The sequence below is a fragment of the Hydra vulgaris genome, chromosome 11, assembly GCF_038396675.1.
Source record: "Hydra vulgaris chromosome 11, alternate assembly HydraT2T_AEP".
NCBI classification, from domain to species: Eukaryota; Metazoa; Cnidaria; class Hydrozoa; order Anthoathecata; family Hydridae; genus Hydra; species Hydra vulgaris.
Window position 1 is genome coordinate 36,918,221 of NC_088930.1, and position 22,219 is coordinate 36,940,439.

The 22,219-nt window shown below is 27.4% G+C and overlaps 1 protein-coding gene across 1 annotated transcript; it reads right to left on the reverse strand.

Moving 5' to 3' along the window:
* Nucleotides 1–846: 846 nt before the first annotated feature.
* LOC124813618 (A disintegrin and metalloproteinase with thrombospondin motifs adt-1) lies at nucleotides 847–9,710 on the reverse strand. The gene is made up of 16 exons (XM_065810958.1): nucleotides 9,560–9,710; nucleotides 9,307–9,355; nucleotides 8,990–9,173; nucleotides 8,655–8,917; nucleotides 8,278–8,457; nucleotides 5,398–5,568; nucleotides 5,136–5,312; nucleotides 4,599–4,769; nucleotides 3,992–4,168; nucleotides 3,372–3,542; nucleotides 2,931–3,101; nucleotides 2,472–2,648; nucleotides 1,954–2,124; nucleotides 1,686–1,856; nucleotides 1,438–1,611; nucleotides 847–1,288 (listed from the first exon to the last, which is right to left on the reverse strand). Exons 1-16 carry the CDS (start codon nucleotides 9,560–9,562, stop codon nucleotides 999–1,001), a joined length of 2,700 nt encoding a protein of 899 aa, XP_065667030.1. The 5' UTR covers nucleotides 9,563–9,710; the 3' UTR covers nucleotides 847–998.
* Between the last annotated feature and the right edge of the window lie 12,509 nt (nucleotides 9,711–22,219).

Genomic DNA, 22,219 nt, shown 5'->3' on the forward strand with positions numbered 1-22,219 from the left:
AATAGCAGTATTAATTGTTTGAGTTGTATCTTTTGATACTACCATTATCAAAACTTATTTTGATCTACAATCATGTCCAAATTAAAAACGTTTTTTAATTTTATTTAAAACAAACCGATTTAGCAAAATCCTAAAAAAGTTCAAAAAGAGACTTTTTAAAAGTCATTAATTCTGTATAAATAAACAATATTGAGATATTGTTTTAAAATGCAAACAGAAGTTTAAACAAAAAATAAATTTATTTCATTTCATTCAAAAAATTTATTTAGTTTTTTCCTCTAACTCCAATAATTTGTACTTCTTTTTCGTCATGTTTTCCTGACCTTTAAAATAAACAGGTTTATTTTTACAATTAAAAGTAACCGTGGAAATTGTTTGCTTTTTAACTTTTTTTGTTTTTATAAATTTGAATTATGACTGATTGTTAACAAGCAACATGTTGAAAGGAGATTTGTTATAAAAAATAAGATATAATTGCATCTTAATATTAATGTATTGAGAAATTGGAATTGCAGGGCCATTCAAGACATCATCCGGGGAGAAAAGAAGGACCGGAGCAAGGCTACAGCTTATAAAAAGCGATTTTATTCAATATTTCTATCCGACTTTTTTTTTTAATTTCTAAAATTCGTTTGAAACGAAGAATATGCCAAATATTTATTTAGGTGAAAAATTAGAAAGGATTATTAATGCAGATATGATGACTCACAGTCAGCAAGTCAAAGTATCTGACATCTATTTTCAACTAAGTCTAAAAAATATTTGCATGTATTTTGAATGATCTAGGTAAAAAAAAAGAGTATTTTATGTTAATCATTATTTTCAACGATTTGAAAAACTCATAAATCAAGTTGCATATGTGCTACTCTATTAATTCAATAAAAGTAATGTAAACATTCTTTGATATTAAATCAGTATCGAATATTTATGTAAATATATTTAGACAATGTATAATAAAATAAATAATTCAATCAAATTTGTAAAACATATAAAGTCTGTTATCCACTGCAGTAATACTGTACTTCAAGGTATTTATATACTCCCCAACACGGGTCTCCAAATACTTCATTACCAGCTCTGACACTACAGGCTGCTTGGTTTTGACATCTACTTGTAACAACATTGCGAGAGTTCCATTCATTTCCACAGTTTCTATTCCAACGATTAGGCCATCTTGTACATATATGGTCTGCTCTTCTCCCATAATTAGCTGCGCTTATTTGGATAGTTCCTCTTCCATAGCAATTTATATTGAGATCTTCAGCCTCACAGGCTACTGCAGATTGAGCTTTAAAAAACATTTAAAATGTAAATTTAAATATTAAAAAATGTAATACTTTTACCTATAAAAATATTCAATTAATATAAATTAAATTATATTTGAAAACAAAATGTAACTAAAATAGTAATTCAATATATTAAATCTTAAATAAATACTTGGGCACTGAGTATAACAACTAATCTGTTCACTAGATGGTCCAAATGCATCACAGTTTCGTCCACCATTTGCTGGTGCAGGTGAGTCACATTGTCTTGTTCTGGTTCGAGTACCTTGTCCACAATCTTTTGAGCAACTGCTATAACTAGACCATTGTCCATATCCACCATTAACTAAAAATTAAAATTTTTTGGTCATCATCTTCATTATTATCATCATCATCATAATTCATTATCATTAGGTATACCTGGACATGGTACAAAGGGGCATGCTGTAGTCATTGTATCAAGTCCTTCACAGGCCTTACCACCATATTGTGGTGCTGGGTTTGTACAAGACCTTTTTCTTGATTTAAGTGTAGAACCACAACTTTGACTGCACTCATTGAATGGTCCCCATTCACTCCAACTTCCATCAACTAAAAATTCAATTGATTTTTTGATTTTAATTTAAAATTAATAAAGCTATTTCATGATTAGATGTTTTCAAATGTTAATAAATCTTTTTAAACTTACTGGGGCAATCAACAATTTTGCAAAAGTTTGTTTCAACTGTTGTTCCGACACAATCTTTTCCACCATATGCAGGTTCAGGTTGATCACACTTTCTTGTGCGTGTCTGTACTCCATCACCACATAATTTAGAGCATGCAGAAAATTCGCTCCAGCTACCAAATCCACCATTTACTAAAAAAAAAAAATTTTAATTTATACTTAAAGGATTAAGGCTAAAATGAAACATGTTTTTGTAAAAACATTTTTTTGATTTTTAAATTTTTTACTTAAAAAATTAATTAATTATAATCTAAAAAATTTGATGACTATTTTAAAGTACTAAAATTTTTTAAAACTATTATGTGTTTTTTATTTCATTAGTTGCATTGATCTTTATATAATATGATATCATGATGAGGACACCATGCAGACTTATGCTGACCATAATAAAAAAATAAAACAATATAAAACTTAAAAAAAGTTAATAATGTACACAAAAAAACACTCAAATATTATGTGAAAGAATCCAGTAAACTTACTTGGGCATTCTTTGAGTTTACACTCCCTTTGTTCTTGGGTAATTCCAATCAATTCACATGATTTTCCACCATATTGAGGTTTTGGGCTGTTGCATTCCCTTTGGCGTGTTTGAACACCGGTACCACAATCAACAGAACAAGTTCCCCATAAATTCCACTCACCAAAATTACCATCAACTAAAAAAATTAGATATTTCTTTGAGTCTAAAAACTGAGCTGTAAGATGCTAATCTGTCTTTTTTTTTTTTAAATGAAGAGGTCTCACCTATTTTAAATGCTTAATTGTCTATAAAGATTTATTTTATAGCACTGCAGTGTTAATAGAATGTAAAACAGTTACTTTCTTACACATGAGCAAGAAAATAAACAAATGATTAAGTTTTATTATTGCAAAAAATTATTTAAAATGAAACAATACATTTTAATGATTTAGTTACTAGAGTACAATTTATTACTTACTAGGGCATGGGTCAGAGGAACAAATTTTGCTTTCTAGTGTTGGTTCGCTGCAGTCTTTACCTCCATTAGATGGTAATGGGTTCGTACAGGTTCTTGTTCTCACTGAGATACCACCACCACAAGATTTAGAACATGGTCCAAAAACTGTCCATTCACTTAAACCACCATTAACTAGAAAAACACAAAAATATAAATAACTATATAAAAATGTGTAAAATGTATAAAAATATATATGCAAAATATACATAAAATCTGCAAACCAAAATAAAATTTTAATAATTTCATGATTTTTATAATTGAAAAGAAAATATAATACTATTTATCACATGCATATATAAAAAGTACTACATATTATCATTGAGTAAGTTTTGCCTTAAAATATTTATATCTTTATTAGTGTTAAAATTGAAAAAGAATATTAAAAAAAAAAAGTATATGTACCTGGGCATGGTATAAAAGAACAGGATTCAGTCATTACATCTGATCCTTCACATGGTTGACCACCATATTCTGGTTTTGGATTATTACATGACCTTTTTCTTGATCGAAGTGCAGAACCACATGTCTGGGTGCATGCATCAAATGATTCCCATTCGCTCCATTTTCCATTAACTAAATTTTTATTTGATTAATTGACTATTTCTTAATATTAAAAATCATAAATCCAAACAAAATATACACCTACAACATACACTTATATCTAGTTAATATCTTATAAAAGCATTTTTTTTTTATTATATATATAAAAAATGTACACATAAAAAAATTCAACACATTGTTACGAATTTTTGTAAGTGTTTATAATACATAATGAGCAAACAGTTACAGTTTACAAATGAAATTTTACAAAAAGTCATGCAACATCAAAATTAAGTTACACAAAAAGGCGTGCAACTTAAAAATGAAGTTGCACAAAAAGGCGTGCAAAATAAATTCTGCAGCTGAAATACTTCAAAGATTTTAAAAATCTTTGAAGTACTTCCGATTAACTTAAAAAGTTCTTTATCTTGAAACATTGTAAAATTAAGTTTTTAAAATTAATATGTCATTTGTAAATATACTTGGGCATTCTTTGATTCTGCATGTTCTACTATCTTCGCTAATGCCGATGAGTTCACAAGATTTTCCACCATATTCTGGTTTTGGACTATTACATTCTCTCTGACGTGTTTGAACGCCAGTGCCACAATTTACTGAACAAGTTCCCCAAGAATTCCATGGACCATATTTACCATCAACTAAAAAAAAACGCTATGCAATATGAAAAAATAATGGAAAAATTTACTAATCCTATTTCAGCCACTCTTAAGACAAAAAAAAGTTAATTTTTCATTTAAAATATAATAGATTTAAGTTTAATTGTGTAAAACTAATTATATTAATATTTTTATAAAGGTATTTTTTTTAAACTTGTTAAGAAGATGGCATGTTTCATGAACCATGGCATGAAGTCTCTTCAGCTAATAGTTAAACATTTATAATAATGATAAAAATTGAGAAGGATTTATTAACTTTTATAAATAACAACTTGATATAAATGGAACATAAACAAATTTGGAAATGCTGCTTTATCTAGATGTCTGCTGCCATTTTGTATCTATTACAAAAAAACTAAAACTAATATTAACGAAAACCAAATTTTTATTGCAGTCAATCTTTTTAACTTACTCGGGCAATCAACAATTTTGCACATGTTTGTTTCAACAGATGTCCCTTCACAATCTTTTCCTCCATAAGCAGGTTCAGGTTGATTACATTTCCTTGTGCGAGTTTGAATTCCATCACCACATAATTTAGAGCAGGGAGAAAATTCACTCCAGCTTCCAAACCCACCATTTACTAAAAGACAATTATAGTAAATATAAAAGGTTTAAATGGGTTCAGTTTAAAGCCTAAATATTTGAGACTGACTTAAAAACTAGTTCTAGTTCTAATTTAATTCTATTATAGGGTAAATATCTATTTGTAAACTTAACTTATTAAGTTATTATTTTGTGTTTTTTAATAAATAGATATCAACAAATGTGTATGAAAAATGCTGAAAGCAATATTACCAAGAAAAAAAGTAAAAACAAAGTTATGAGTTAGCTATGAAACTTTTTTTTGTTATATTACTTTAGTTAGATACTGTACATAAAAACTAAAATAATTTGTAACTATTTTTAAACATAACTCTAAAGTATACTTAATAACTTAAAAACATACTAGGACATTCCTTGAGTCTACAGAGTCTGCTCTCCTGGCTAATACCAGCCAATTCACAACTTTTTCCTCTATATTGAGGTTTTGGGTTATTACATTCTCGCTGACGAATTTGAAAGCCATCACCACAATCAGCAGAACATGTTCCCCAAGCATTCCATAATCCATAATTACCATCAACTAAAAACAACAACAAAAAATTAAAAAAAATAAATTACATTTTTAAAAAAATTAAATAAACTTGAACATAAAATATTTATTTTACTAGGGCATGGATCAGTAGCACAATCTTTAGATTCTTGAGTTGATTCACTACAATCTTTTCCTCCGTTTGATGGGGATGGGTTTGTACAGCTTCTTGTTCTCACTGATATTCCACCTCCACAAGATTTAGAACATGGCCCAAAATCTGTCCATTCACTTATTCCTCCATTCACTTAAAATATTTGTTTTCAAAATTTTTTTCAAGTTATAGCAAAATCTTATGCTTGAGATAATTTTTTTGCAAACTTATATGAATAAAAGATAAAGTAAACAAGACACTTAACAAAATTTAAATTTAATCAATTAAACAATTTATTTTTAAAAAGTGATATATTTTTTTAAATAAAAAATAAAACAATTTTTTAAAGTAGAATAATTGTAAATATCAGACCGATACTTATTTAAATAAATTGTAAATATCAATCTAATTTCTATGCCTTGTTTCATTAAAATCAATATAACTTTACAAGCATCGATGAGTTTTAAGTAGTGTTGTTACGACTATTAAATAAGTCGACTGTCGACTAAATCGACTAATATATTTTCGAAAGTCGACTAAAATCGACCAAGTCGACTAAAAGTCGATTCAGTCGAAATTTGGGAATAATTTATTTTCTTTAAATAAATTGTCATAAAAATAATAAAGCAATTTATACTTTGATTTCTATTTTTTAACGTCATATCATTTAAATGTTAATGGAGAAAAAAATATGAAAGAACGACAGCTCCGACAACTGGACAATTTACTACCAGACCCGAATGATTTAGGGACTGCTTTAAATACTTGATTACATTTAATTACATTTACAATGTGATCGTATAGATGACATTTAGATTTTGGAACTTTACAACTTAGTTTTGCCCCAGGGCGCCAAGCCTTGAAGCGGCCCAGTATGAAAGTATTTATATAACTCAAAAGCATCAAGTAAACAAAAGAAAAATAAATCAATGAAATTCATAATCAATAGTTTAATTAGGTATAACTTTTTGTTCTTTTTGTAGTTATTAAGGTGCTCCTAGAAGTCCTTCCTGTTCTTATTAGAGCACCGGAATAAGCCTAAATAATGCTAATATGCTATGAATTAGATAAAACTTAAAGAAAGTAAACAAAAAGTAGGTAATAGTTGTAATTAGAGATGTCATACTTCCTAAAATAGGCATTCACTATGTATACTGCCAGCGGCAAATAATAAGAAATTTTAGCATGTTCTGTTAGAATAATGTTTTACGCTTGTTGACCAACACTTGCAAGGGTTTATTGTTCTATTTAAGCAAATGGTTTCATGTAAAGACTAATATCATTTGTAATTAAAATTATTCTTTCTCACATCTTCATATGTAAACATTTTTTCATAGAGATTAGTTTGATCGTTTTTATTTACATTTCTTTTTCTTACGAGGTATAGCTGAACCATCACCAGTGCTACTAATTACCGGGGATGGTTCATCGGTATCAAGCAGCCTTTCACTGAGAAGGATTTATCGCATTGTTTTATCGCAACCGTATAATCGACATTCTCATTAAATTTAAACCATGTCTTAAACTAAGTTTGTATTGAAGATCTATTTATATCAACTTCTGAAATGCAAATACCAGAGCTAGTTATTTTGTAATCTTTTGGAGTCGTTTGAAGAGTATGATACGTTTATACATAATTATAGTTAAACCAAATTGATGGAGCAGTCAACAAATATTGTGCTGTTATCATATATCATATGATAACATGTTATCATATAAATATTGTGCTGTTATCATGTATCATATGCCAAATCATAAATTAAACAACATATTGTAGGTATTCTGGCCTAAAACGTTAACTCAAAAATCCTTGTTAAGAGAAACCAATTATTTAAGTTTTCCTCCAATTTGAAACTTTTATAATCTTATTAAATTGCACTTTGTGTTGACATTTAAATACACCATAATGTTAAGTTCTTAAGAAAATATTTTTAGCTTTTTTTTTTTTTTAAATTTAAAAGCTTTTAATTTAAATAGAACCCGTTTCATGAGTTGACGTTAAATGTATATTAATAACCAGAGAAAAGATGTTTTATTCGACTTAGTGTACTTTGCCAGTTTGTAATGCGTTGTAAACTTTACAATACTGCATCATTAAGTCAAAACTGCCAAATTTTAACTTAAGGTCTTTTGCCAGTATACCCATTGTATAGTAATTTGCCAGTAAACCCATTGTATAGATTCTGACATGGTTCATTAAAGTATGCACTTTAATGAACCATGTCGGAACCCTCAAAATAAGAAAGTGTCATCAAATATTTGGCAGCCGAATATTTGGTATTCTGCTTGACCACAATTCGTGACATCTCTAGTTATAATAGTACATGCTTTATTTTTAAACGAACAAACAAAAATTAAAGATAGGAAAGTTAAATCGAATAAAAAGATAATAGGTTTATAGAATTTTCACTCAACTAAATCGACTTTTAGTCGATTAGTAGGAAGTCCATAGTCGAATAAATCGACTATTCGTATTCCTAGTCGACTAATTTCGACTTTCGTCTAGCCGACTTTTAGTTCATTTAGTCGAAGTTGATAATAACACTAGTTTTAAGGTTGTTAGATTAGATTGATCTTTAAAAAGTTTTTAGTTTTTTCTTTTTCGAAAAATTATTTTAGAACCGGTGTAATTTACTTTATAAAGATAATTTAAAATTCTTTTCCTAAATTGCAACTCCGCTTAAACACGAGTTGAACTTTAGGCAAAAAAAGTATAATCTGCAAGCCGGAACGCTTAGCACCGATAAATTTGTAAAATCTGAACAGTTTTGATACATAATGTAATGTTTTTTTTTATTAGGATTGTTTTAAAAGGAAACCGGGGAAGAGCGGCAATTGGAAATATTGGATAATCATGCTTACCTGGACACTCTCGTAACTTGCAGGGTTTTTCATCACTCATTGGTCCTAGGCTACTGCAGTCTTTTCCTTTACCTACTGGGGCAGGATTTGTGCACGTACGTTCTCGTTCCATTAAGCCAAATCCGCAGGTGGCAGAACACTCTGTATAGCTGCTCCATTCAGAATATCCACCGTCAATATCTAGATTGAAAAATATTTGTTGATTTTTCATATTTATTTCATTATTAAAAAAGGAAAATTAAAAAAAAAAAGTTTGTTAGGTATTAAAATTTATTCGTCATATGAACTTATTTAGTTCTTATTCAATTTAATTTTTCTCGATTTGCTTACAGTTTAGTATAAAGTTTAAATTTTTAAGTACATATAAGTTTTCTTACTTTCTTCACTTTTGCTAGTATCGTCTAAAAAGTAGATGTATCCTGAGCCTGCTTTCGCTACGCATTCTTTTTCATGTTTATGGTCACAAACACCAAGAAATGACCAAGAGTTTACGCAGTCTGTAGACATCCATTTTGGATCTCGAAGAGTTATAACAAGTTTTCCAATATCTGTATTTCCAACCCAACATTCACCCCAAAAACGTAATGAAAAGTAATTCATTTTCAAACTTCTTGCAGCACTAGCACATCTGCAAGCTAAACTGAAGAATAATTTTAATTTGAAAAATTTTAATACTTTGCATTCTAAATAATAGCAAAATAGTTAAGCATACCTGTGCACTGATGCTTCCATATTTGTCCAGTCAATAAGATAACCTTGGTACTTCGAACTGCTTGGATCACGATCGTTAATCTCAAGTTTCATCGGATTTAATGCAAGATCTGGTCTGCTATTTACCTCTTTGAAGCAACCAATTTTACTGAAACTTCTTTGACATGTTACAGGAGGTTTAGCCGCTGTACAATCATAAAAGAATTTAAATTGATTTTCGGTTCCATAATTTATATAAATTAAACACAATTTACATTTTAAATAATATGAAAGATTTGCAAAATAAAGCCAGATGTAATAAGACTGTGAGGGGCTTACCATAAGTATAGACAAAACCAACTGTCAGTAGAAAAACGATTCTCCAAGTCTTGAGAGTAAAATTAAAAAAAAATTTAAGACATAAAATTTAGTTATTTAAAATTAAGAAACTTTTATTTTCTTTAAGAAATTACAATATTTAATATTAGCATTAAAATACTACTTTTCTCAATTATTTATTTAAAATATGCCTCCTCATAATAATTTATTAAAAAATAATTTTTTTTTTTGACCATTATGTACAATATATTACCATTCTTAAATTCTTTTTTCTCTTCTATTCACGAGATGCATAAACAATTTGAATCTGATCTTTATAGAAAAAATTTTAGTTATCGAATTAGCTTGATATATTTTTAGTTACTTTACTAATGATATCACCGACAATTAACATGTGATAAACTGAAAATAGACTTAAAATCAAACAAATCATCTGCAACCGCAGGTGCAGTTTGCGCATCCGTAAATCCCAATAAGTTTGCACAGCAGCAAAAGACTAGGCAAAGATTTAAAACAAAAGTGTTTACTTATCAAACTACTCTTTGAATAAAAAACACTTGATCAAAAGAAAAAACTTCAAATAAGTTAAAGTAATAAATTGCTCGCTACATGGTTTTATATTGATCTATTTATTGTGAGGTGTCCCGAAAAAAAAAACTAATAATGCAAAGTTATGCGTCCTTAATTTTGCATGTTAAATTTTACGATAGTCCTTGCAACATAATATATTCTGATTTTATTAAAACGAGTTATAGTTTTAAATTGAAACAGACAATAGGAACAGCTTTACCTAAAAAATAAAAAACTTTTTATTATGCATAATTGAACAAATCAAAATAAAATTAAACAAAATGCTATCGCTTTTTTTTTTTACTAATTTAATAAAATAAAACAAAAACCAATTTAGTTCAAAATTAATATTTTTTCTTCTAGATCCCAAATAAACTTTGACAGCATTTTTTGAGTACTTTTAATGTTTAAAAGATTGTTGTTGGCTATAAACAAAAAGTTTGTCGTTGGCATAAAGTTATTTCTATTCATTTTCGGTTAAGCCGATGTACTTTTTATCAGGGTTATTTTGTGAGGAAACAATGCATTTTGTCACCTGAGAATTGGTTTGCTCAATATTCATATTTTATACAACTCAATATCAGTATATTGAGTTGTTGTTACAAAATTTCGTTTTAAGATATGCTTGTTTAACATATATTATAAAATATATAGAATCGGCATTGCTTATTAGAATTTTTAGATCTTTTTTGTTCAAAATTAAAAAAGTTAAATGCTATTTATAGCATTTTGTTTTATATCCTGATATTGACCAAACAATACGTTATTTTAATGCGTGAGTAATTGTTTATGTAAATAAAGTTGTGAAATCATGAAAAAAATATAGTAAAACACCAAATAATAAAATCTTTCTTTGGTCGTACAGTTGCGCTCCACAAAGTATAAATTCAATAATGAATTTAGAATTACTTCATTTTTTTAAAGTCAGAAGATAATAGCAACATTAAAATTATAGAATAGGATTTCCCGAACCAGGACACGGTCACTTACAAGATATTGATGCACTACACTACTGTGTACTGCATCTATATATGTGTTTCTATTTTTTATTTTAAAGGTAACGCTCTGTATCATTACATTAAAAAAAGTTAAAAATATACAGTTTAATTGGTCTGATTACAGTATTAAAAAATATACGTTCATAGTCAAGTAATTTCAAAATACTGCAAATGGTTCCCACAGAATTTTTAGACTTTTAGAATTTTTTAAAATTTTTCACAAGAAAATTGTGTATTGTAAAAGTAGAATTTTGAAAAATTTTGAACAAATTTGTTGTTTGGTAGATAAATTTTTTTTAGTTTATTTTTTAATGATACTGCATTTTTTAGTATTGTTATAGCAAATAAGATTATATATTATATGTGAAGTTGCGTCTCTTTGTTAATCAAAACAAAAATTATGGATCAAAACAAAAATTATGGATGAGTAAATAAATTTATTAAATAAACAAAATATATGCATAACTTTGTTCAATATTTTATAAAACTATTAAAGATTTTGTACTCAATACAGTTTTGTTCAATGTCTAAAATTAGATACACAAATATATATTTAACTTTAGATACGTAGACTTTAACTACCATTTTATTCTTAGTTATTAAAGTAAATAAAATAAAATACACCTTAAATAAATTTTAAATAAAAAATATAAAAAATTGTATTAAACACCAGATATTAAAACACCTAACTTGATATCAAACTAGATATAAAAACACCTAAACTAGATATAAATAAAATACAAATTTTTGGTTCAAAGTTTTTAAATCCTCTTTTTTTAAGAGCATCTTCATGCGCACGTTAAGAAAAATTAGAAAAGTTCTGATTTAGCCAATTTTTTATTGAAATAGTTATCAAAAGCTATCCACTGAGTGGATTGCTGTTGATTTATATTCAATCTTTTTAATTCTTATAACATTGTAAAATAGCGTGATTTTTATTAGCCTTGCATGCCTAGCAAACTACTAGTGAAAAGTGACATTTTTACCATACAAAAGGTCTAAAAATTAGCTATTTTTTATATGGTTTCGTAGAAAATACTCAACCATGTTCAAAGTGTCTCCAATTTTTTTGCTTTGTTTTTTAAAATTTTTTTAGTTTGAAACTGATTTGCAAATACTGAAATTAAAAAATCTGTTAAAATGAAATTAAAATTTTTTTTTTAAAATTTGTTAAAATATTTAATCTTGCGTAAATGTAACTAAATGACCATTGGTCTTTATTTACTTTGGTTGAATTTACAAACGGTCATTATTTCATTGCAAATGGTCATATCTTATTGTCAACAAAAATGAAGGAATGTAAAAAATACGTTACAATCTTATTTATGCTGGTTTACACCAATTAGAGCTTTGGTGTTTTTGTGGACGAGAAACCATAACCTTAAAGATCTCAGTAAGTTTGTTAATTAAGTTTTATGTAAAAATGTATTATAAACGTTAAATATATTGCAAGGTATGAAACTTCTACCAAACACCTGCTGGAAAAAACTTAACTTAAAATCCTTAATACACTTTCTTAATAATGTGATGAGTACTATTACACTATATATACTAACCAAGACTTGACTATAGTGAGTGTATTCTTGTTTGGCTACAGTTCATATTTTCTTGTTTCAGTATTGACTAGCTCTAACATAATTAAATAAAGTTTAGCGTAAGTAAAATTTTACAAGTTATAGAAAAAAAGAGCTAGTAGACTGTTAAGTAGAATGAATATCTCTTGGATTGATCTTGATTAACTAAATAGTCGTGTCAAATAAATGCCAAAGGTTGTTAGAAACTAATGTTTACATGTAACTTATCTGAGATACCAAATTCATTAAAGTTTAATTACGGGTTCCTAAATTCAGCATTAACTTTCAAGCAAAAGAACGCTGGTTGATTAGTTTTAAACAAGTGTGGGACGGAGTAATTAAAAACTCATTCTGTATACATTTGGGCTGATGGCGTTAGTTTGTGCGTGAGGTGTTCCTAGGTTTTAACAATTAAAAATTTTTATAGGTTTCCGAAAAACAATCTTATTTAACATAAATATGAATACAAAACAAAGGTTTTGAATCTATACTTTAGACTTAAGCTTACAACTTAACAAACTTAAATTTCAAAAAACTTCTATTCAAATATTTTTCAAGTCATTTTTTTCTACTTGAAGTTATTAAATGAATTACAAAAACATCTTCATTTAAAAAAATATATAAAAAAGGTCATATTAAATTTATTGGGTATATATTGGGGTCTGAACCTTTTTAATTATTTCATATTGATTTTTTTAAATACAAAACATGACATTATTTAAGTTATTTTTTTACAGAGGTTTCCATATATTTTGAACTTTGATACCTTTTTTATTGTTTACTGCCAGCTATTAGAAATGCTTTCCATTTTTACTTTGTTTAACGCAACGGAACTTTGATTAAATGAATTCCATACTTCTTTGAGCTTCTTAAACAAAAGGATTTGTTTTATTGCTTGGAATAATGCTCAAGCAGTAAATGATATGTCTTTCATAGATGCGATGTCTGCATGCTAGACGTCTTTTAGACGTCTAGCATGCAGACATCGTTTTTAGACATTAGTTTTTAGAAAGTCTTTTTAAGCTTTGTAGCTAGTTTAAAACATAAAATTTTTTTGTTATCACAATTCACGAAAGTTGTATTAAAAATATGAGTATAACAGTCTTTAAAGTTTATTAGACGTGCTAGATGCTTCTGTTGCCAATAAAGAGAATCTGATTGTTTTGTTTTTTAGCCCTACCCTATGCGGTATTTGCATAGCATTATTCTCACGTGTAAAGCTGACTTTGATGGTGCTAATAGCCAAAGTATTTGTAAAGAAATTTTATTAAAACCTGACATGAACGGAGATTTAAAAAATGAAAATTTTCTTTTTATTACTTTTTTAGTCCAATTGGTTTTAACTGGATTTAACAACAGCAATTAAAAGGTGCCTATTTGGAGATATCAAAGTCATCATCCACAGCCTACTGCAGATCCTTATGATTTGCATACAAAATAGAGCCTAAGAAATCTTTTGCAATGTACTAATCCTCAAAGAGGATTAGTACATTGCAAGTGAAATAGAAAGCTCGGGTATGACTTTATTAACCGTTTGTAGATTTTCTAGTGAATTACCAGTGACGCATATATTTCCAGAGCAAGCGTCGAAAAATGGACCTCCAATTCTGAAGCCAAATCTCTGACCACTTCAACACGGCTGCGTTACTAAAAATTTAAAATAATTGATAGGAAGGTTTAAACAATATTATTTGGTGTGTAGTGTCTTTTTAGAAAATATGATTAAGCTTAATATCCTTAATACAGACTAAACTGTTAAAGAATTTAAATATGGTCTTTCTAGTCTCCATTTATGGGTTCAATTTTTTGAGATGATTTTGCACACTGCATATAAAAAAGAATCAAAAAAGTAGCAAGCTAGTTCTAAAGAACACAAAAAAAAGGTATAAGTTACTAAACTGAAGATTCAGACAAGTTTTCTAAACAAAACGAAACTTGTTGTTGGTTTCCCCATAAGTGGTTGTTCTGGAACAAGCAAAAATAGCAATACTACAAGATGTATTTAACAGCGTATGAACAAACAGCTAAAATTCTGGATATTGATCAAAACCTCATTTTTAAATTTTAAATAATTTTGGCAACGCTATTTTCAGGATATAAAATAAGCTAGTTAAAATTAAAGGAATATTGTTTTGACTGTTAAACTATATGTATCTCTTTATTTATGATATTACATGACTAAATCTGTGCACAAAGCGTTGGTATATGGAGAATGTCCATGTATCAATGCTTTGTGTCAATTTGACATAACATAGTTTAAAGACTTAACCATAGGAATTATGTCAGAAGTAGCTCAAGAGGCTAAAAATAAAGACTTTAAAACCAATCACGAATGTTTCAGCCAAAACACATCAAGAAGAGTGTCATCACATCATCAGAATGTTGATCTGATCAATAGATTTCTTGTTTCCAGTGCCCATGTTATTTCATCACTGCATAAATCAACATTACACCAAATAAATCATAAAACATTTCTTTCAGATGTTTTAAAGTTACTTTTTCTTCAAATGACATAACTGAAAAAACTATATCTTATATAAGAAGGGCGGTCTCTTATAATGGTACTCATCCCAAATTTAGTGAATACAACACTCGGAAAATATCAAATGCTAAAATAGGTTGTTTCTATGCAAAATTAGTTATACATAGCAACAATTATAAAAAATAACACCTATCTATTTTTAATTAATTTTCTTCTTTTGTTTATTTGAAGATCAAAATATTACCAATGAAATTGCGACTCCGTAAAGAAAAACAACTTAGTCAACAATATTGACTAGATGAGTTCTTTTAATATATTTAATGCATACAAGTTTGGTTGCATTTATAAAGCGCATCCAACATAAGTATATATATACATATATACTTATACTGTATACATATATACTTATACTGTATATATATATATATATATATATATATATATATATATATATATATATATATATATATATATATATGCGGTAGTGGTGTAGTGGTAAGAGCGCTCGCTTTGTAAGCGAGAGGCTCGGAGTTCGACTCCCACCACGTCCCTGGAAGCTCAACTTAGTTTCTCCGCGCAGCAGCCTTGCTCGGCAAGGTTCGTGTTTCGGAGTTAAAGAGTTGAGAGAGGGTTGCATCACGAATAACGACTAAAAAAAAAAAAATATAAAAAAAAAAAAAAAAAAATATTAAAAAAACAAAGTATCCTCCTCGACTGTAGTGGCCCCCCTCGAGTAGATTATACTTTTAAATCTTGTTTGTTTGATTTAGATTTGTCAATATATTATAGTTCTTTATTTATAAATGATAAAGTTTTAGAAGGCGTTTTTCTTAAACCACATTTAAATCGTAGATCAAAGGATTGTTGTTGTAAGTTTAATTTGCCATTTTATAAATAGCTTCACATTTCGACTAAATGTGAAGCTATTTAAAAAAATCGTAATTTAAATTGTGTTTATCCATTTGCTTTTTCTACTAAATTTTAGTGAGAAAGCAAATGGATAAACAGTTTAAATTACACTCTGTTATTTGTAATTTCGAAGGTTGTTAAACTTACTTTAAATTTTCTATATAATGCATTGAATATATTTTTATTTTTTCTTATATGATAAACTAAAGGGTTAGTTGAACAATTATTTCTACAATATAGACTATGTGACTTGTATATATTCTTATTAAGTAAGTAGTAACTTACAACATGAATTTAAATCAGTTGTAAAATTAAAAATGTTAACATTTCTTTTGATGGGTATCATTATTTAGGTTAGTTGCAGCATGGCTTGTTGCTAATGTAACTCTATTGTTTTATAACGGATTCAGGACTGAACCAACAAATTAAAGACCGATTTCAATAACTTCTGTAACTTGTAAAATAATGAAAAAAATGGTTAAATATTTAAAAAGTTTATGCATTGCTTAACATTTTCTCTCCCAATGTCAACACGGATTTCTCTGCAAAAAATCCTGCTTTACAAATTTAATTAAAACGATGGATTTTTTTACCTATACTTCTTCACAAAAGTTACCTGTTGATGCCTTATTTCTTGATTTTGCGAAAACATTCGACAAAGTTCCTCACAAAGTGTTACATACAAAGCTTGAATGGGAGTAAAGGCAATATATTAAATTAAACTAGTGTCTTTCTTTCCAATAGAATACAACGTGTCATCCTTCAAAATGTCGCATCCGATTGGGAACCGGTTACTAATGGTGTTCCTCAGAGCTCAGTTTTAGGTCTAACTCTCTTTATAGTCTATATTAATGACTTACCAGAACACATTAGCAGTAAAAAATAATTGAAAAATTTTTGCAGATGGCACAAAGGTCCTCAGCAAAACTTGTCTGCAAGATGATGTTGATAACATTGTCAATTAGACCTAAATATAGCTCATACAATTTAATACTAAAAATGAAAAGTTATTCATATCAACCAATCCAGATCGTTTCCTCACATCTATTTTGTCAATAATAACAACTCCAAAAGTGGATTGAAAAGAATCCAGTTAGATACAACAATATTGGAAAAAGAACTTAATGCTCACCCCTCTGATGATCTAAGGTACAATCATCAAGTTTTCACTGCTGCTGCTAAGGCTTATAATATTTTAGGTATATTAAAACACACCTTTGTCAACAAAGATGTAATAATCTAAAAAAATCTCTATACAACCTAAGTACTTTCACATCTAGAATATGCTGTGACAGGCTGTCAAAAAAACCGTGAAAAAATTGATTTTTCTAATTATGTTAAAAAGCGACAGTTTTTACGCAGTAAAATTTATAATAACTATTTTTGAAATTTTTATAGAATTTCACTTCTTTTGAGACCCACATGACATACTTTTAAAGCAGTTACGGATCCAGGATTTTTTGGTGTTTAAGGTAGCTAATTTCCAGACATGGAGCAAACTCCAAATATTTATATGTTAATACTTATGTAAAATAATGCTTTGAAAACTATTGCGATAATTGGAGGCTGGGAACAAAAAAGCCTTTTAATTTAAAAACCTCAAAGCACCATTATTTGACATATGTATATACATACAAAATTTTTGGAACTTGCTCCAAGACTGGAAGTTAGCTATCTCAAACACCAAAATATCCATCACTGTTTTGAAGAAGTTTTTTTTTAATAATAATTGGGGCCTATCAGATGTTGAATATATATATATATATATATATATATATATATATATATATATATATATATATATATATATATATATATATATATATATATATATATATATAATATATATAAATATGTGTGAACAAAAGTGCGAATTTCATAACAATACTCCGTATGTATTAAAATAACATAATATATATATATATATGTGTGTGTGTGTGTATATATATATATATATATATATATATATATATATATATATATATATATATATATATATATATATATATATATATATATATATATATACACACACACACACATATATATATTATGTTATTTTAATTGTGTGATAATAATCAACTCTTTTTCGATTTGAGAGCAATCAATATAAAGTGAAACAATCAAAAAATAGATCAATAAATAAATAAATAAAAAGTTAGATTAAAATAAAAAAACTTTTTTACGGTACTTAAAGTTTCATTTCATTTGCGGCACTCATCAGCCATATATTTAAATTAAGAAAAACCCGTTAAAAAATGCAATTAAAAACCCATTACAAAATTCAAAAAAAAAGCAATAGAATGAGTTCTGACACCAAATAATAATAATAATATCAATAATAATAATAGTAATAATAACAATAATAATAATAATAATAGCAATAGCAATAATAATAATAATAATAATAATATGAAAAAACATCTTTTTTAATCGTCAGTATCAAACTGGGAAAGAAGGAATCTGTTTCTATGTCTGCACTTAGAAACAATCTCACTCCTTTTGTTCAATAGATTAGTATTTTTATAATTTAGGGTTTCATATTTTTTGGTGAGGTATAATTTACAAGATTTGGATGTTGGATTATATGCTCTACATTGCCTGAAAATTTTCCACTTAACTATAGGAACTAAATTAGCTTCTTTTAATTTCCATAATTGCTTTGAGAGCTCAGTAGCATTTTTATATTTAGAGATATTAAATGATTTAACGTGGTTAGCGTATCTTAATTTAAAAGGAGTCTCATTTATACCAATGTAGGATTTTTCATTAGGAGATGAATCACGATTAACAGTGTTTACAGTTGCTTGATATACAAAAATGCTTGTTAAACATTGATTTAACAAAGATTTTAATTAAAGCAGTTACATTTTTCTTGAATAGGGTTTGTATTGTTGCATAAAATTTGTTTGTTGTGCAAATTTATTATAGATTTTACATTTGGCACAACTGTAGCTAACTTTGACTGTGTTCCTGTTAAAGATTTTATGCAGTTTAGGAAACTGCTTGTCAATTAGCTTCAAAAAACATTTTCCCACGTTGGTGCTAACGTTTTTGCTAAATGGAGGGTTAAACCAAATGATGTTGCGGGCTCTGGGTGCGGATTCAAAACTGTTTCAAAAGTCCAAAATATGCGTAAAGTTTGCGTAAGTTTTGCTTAGGTTCAAAGTTACGCAAAATCATATTTATAAACCTTGCGTAAGCAAAAACTTACAAAATTCCTAAGTTTTTACGTAAGTTATTACTTACGCAAAAAGTCTAAAAAACGATATTCACAACATTTTCCTTAAAAGCGCTCAGCAAACTTTACCCAAGAAAAGTTACATCTGCTATTTTTTTACTTTTGAAGTTTGGCATAACTTTAAATTATCTAATAATATTATAAAATGACGTTTGTATTATTGTAAAAGATTTCAGATTTTGTTTGTTATTGCCAATAAAATATATAATTTTATACTGCTATACGTTAAGTTATTTATTTAAATAATACAACAATAGTTTTTCTTTTTTTAACAACAACAACAATAGCAGTATATTTACCAAAAATTTAGATGTACTACATAAACTTATTTTATAAAACTTGTTTCACCTTAAATTTAAGGTTAAAAAAATATACACTCAATCTATATAATAGATAGTTCACTCTCTCATAGCCTAGCTAAAACAAGGAGAGCGACCATAGTACGGATATATCATATAGTTTTGCAGTATGCCATTAACTTATTAAATGAATTAACTTAACTAGTTATTGTCATACATCAATGCTATATGATTATCATATCATAATGATACATCATAATAATGATACATCATAATGATGTATCATAAGGATAAAGGATACATCATAATGATGTATCCATACTATATTAACTTATGGTTGTATCTATACTATACTATCTATACTATATTATACAAAAATATATACAATAATCATATTAAAGTATATACTTTAACTTGCATAACTAGCATAAAGAGAAAGAGAGACTCACTCTCTCACTCTCTCTGTGTGAGAAAAAAAAAATTTGTCCTAATATAGATACAATATTCACAAAAATATGTAATCAATTTATTAGTTTTTCAAATCTTTTTTTTTTTTTAAGTTTATAAATGAGAACAAGACTATTTCAAAATACAATAATGCAAAAATTATCTCTGAGTAATCAGGCTATTAAAGTAAAAAAGTATTATAAACTAAATATTAAACTTATTTTGAATAATGATGCTATGTTTTTTCAATAATTTTAATTATTCAAAGGTATTAAAGGTATAACAATATTAAAATTATTTTGAATAATAATGCTCTGTTTTTAATTATTTCAATTTTTAGGAGATATTATTATTTATGGATAATTTAAATTATTAAAAACATTAGGCTTTAAAATTGTTTTTTAAAGCCTAATTTCTTGGTAAATAATATTGTTATTTGCAAATAATAAACATATTCTGTTACAGTTTAAATTGTCTTGGTAGATCTTTTTTTTTGTATATCTATATGAAATCTCATTGGTGTAGTTTGTTATTGCAAAGAGCAGAAATTCCATAAAAAGTTCCTTGATCCACCAATTAGTTCAAATGGAGTGATAGTGCTTTTCACAATTCAGTAAAATTATTATCTGTTGGTGTTGAAAATAGTATTACAACTCTTGAGATGAAAGCATATTATTCACACTGGCTGTAGCTATTAGATTATACTGTATTTGGTGTCTTGAAAACCTACTACAATACTTCTTGTTATGATTTAATCAATACTTGCTCTGTCAAAGAGTCAAACTTTTTTATACTGCATGTACCTGATTCACAGAGTTAACTTAATGCTATCCATCAAATATAAAAAACATGTTTTTATTCGTGTAATTATGGTACCATAAATTCTCAATCTGAAATATCACTGAAAAAAAAACTTACAAAAAACAAGTGGGTTTTAATTCAAACTCAACTTTTATTAATTAATACAATTGAAACATTTTCCATAACATATTATGAAAAATACAATATATTTTTCATAGTATGTTATGGAAAAGTTGTTGAACTTTTGCTTATGTTTTCAAAATGTTTCTTGTATTTCTGACCATAGAAATTTTGTTTATAAATAGTTTCAAATATACTAGAATGCAATCAAATGTATTTCTTGAATTTATTGAAGCAATTTCTTTATTTGATGAAACTGTCATTCCCTATAGCAAATAAAAGTGTTTTTAATTCAAGTCAATTATATGATAAAACAAGACCACTGAAAAGAAAATTTAACAATTATCATGATGTTTTCTTATACCTTATGGTATGAGAAGTAAGAATGAAAACAAGAAGTTAAAAAAAAAAACTTTAGTTTAGCACTTCCATTTTTTTATGAACGTGAAATTTTATGCTTAACTAAAGTACTTTATTTTAACTTCCTGAAGCGATGCAAGATAACTTGCATGATCTGATCAGGGGTGAACCCAGACCTTTTTTGGTACTATAGGACCGGTATGAGCGCTAAAAAAATGACTCAAAATATCAATTTCATGTTGTTTTTCTGTTTCTTTTTATAATAGAAAAAAAAGTTCTTTCAAATGGTAGTTTTCTGCATATTTTAGCTAGTTTATTTAGCAAGTAATGTTTACAAATAAGGTTCGCTGCAAGTTTAGAGTTAGGGTTGAATAAAACTAATGGGCATTCACTGATGGCATCATACAGGAATTCGAATAATTATCTTATATAAACCAAAGATAATACAATTTATATTACCCATTTGGATTTGAATAAGTATGCCCGAATTATTTCTTAATGAGTGCTTGTAATATTTATATTTAAAATAATAGATGTGTTGCATTTTGTTAATAATCGATATCTCATCTAAAAAACCAACCGACTCCTATTTGTTCCATTTTTAATTTAATTATTGATTATTTTGCTAATAGATACTCAAAATAGATTGAAAGAATGTTTATGCTATATATGCTATTACTTTTAAAAGTAATTGCACGTATATGCTATATGGGGCAATTCAAATACAAAGAATCATTTTTTTGCTGTTTTTTGGCTCCCTTCTTTGTATATGTAACATTTTAAACAATCTCTCCCCGCCCTTTTTGAAGAAACGTGACATTATTTTTCAACAAATATATCTTTGAGTTTGTACTTTTATGCTAAAGGTTTACTATTACGCTGTGATTAGAATTTAAATTTTAAATATTTTGTCATGTCACACTGTGGCTAACCATCCCCTCTCCCATGTGATATTTGGTGACACTTTCAAACACCTCCACCCCATATAAAAATACGTATTATTTGAAAAGCCTCTATATGGTTTTGCTACATTTTAAAATATAGCAACAACAAAAACAAAAAAAATTGTAAGTAAAATTAAGCCCTGTCATTAAAAAAGAAACATTCACTGT

Coding starts and splice junctions, on each gene's coding strand:
- LOC124813618 (XM_065810958.1), bottom strand. Junction 2,125..2,471: donor TAAACTCAAAGAATGCCCAA/GTAAGTTTACTG, acceptor TTTTTTTTTTAG/TAAATGGTGGATTTGGTAGC. Junction 1,612..1,685: donor CCCCTTTGTACCATGTCCAG/GTATACCTAATG, acceptor TTTAATTTTTAG/TTAATGGTGGATATGGACAA.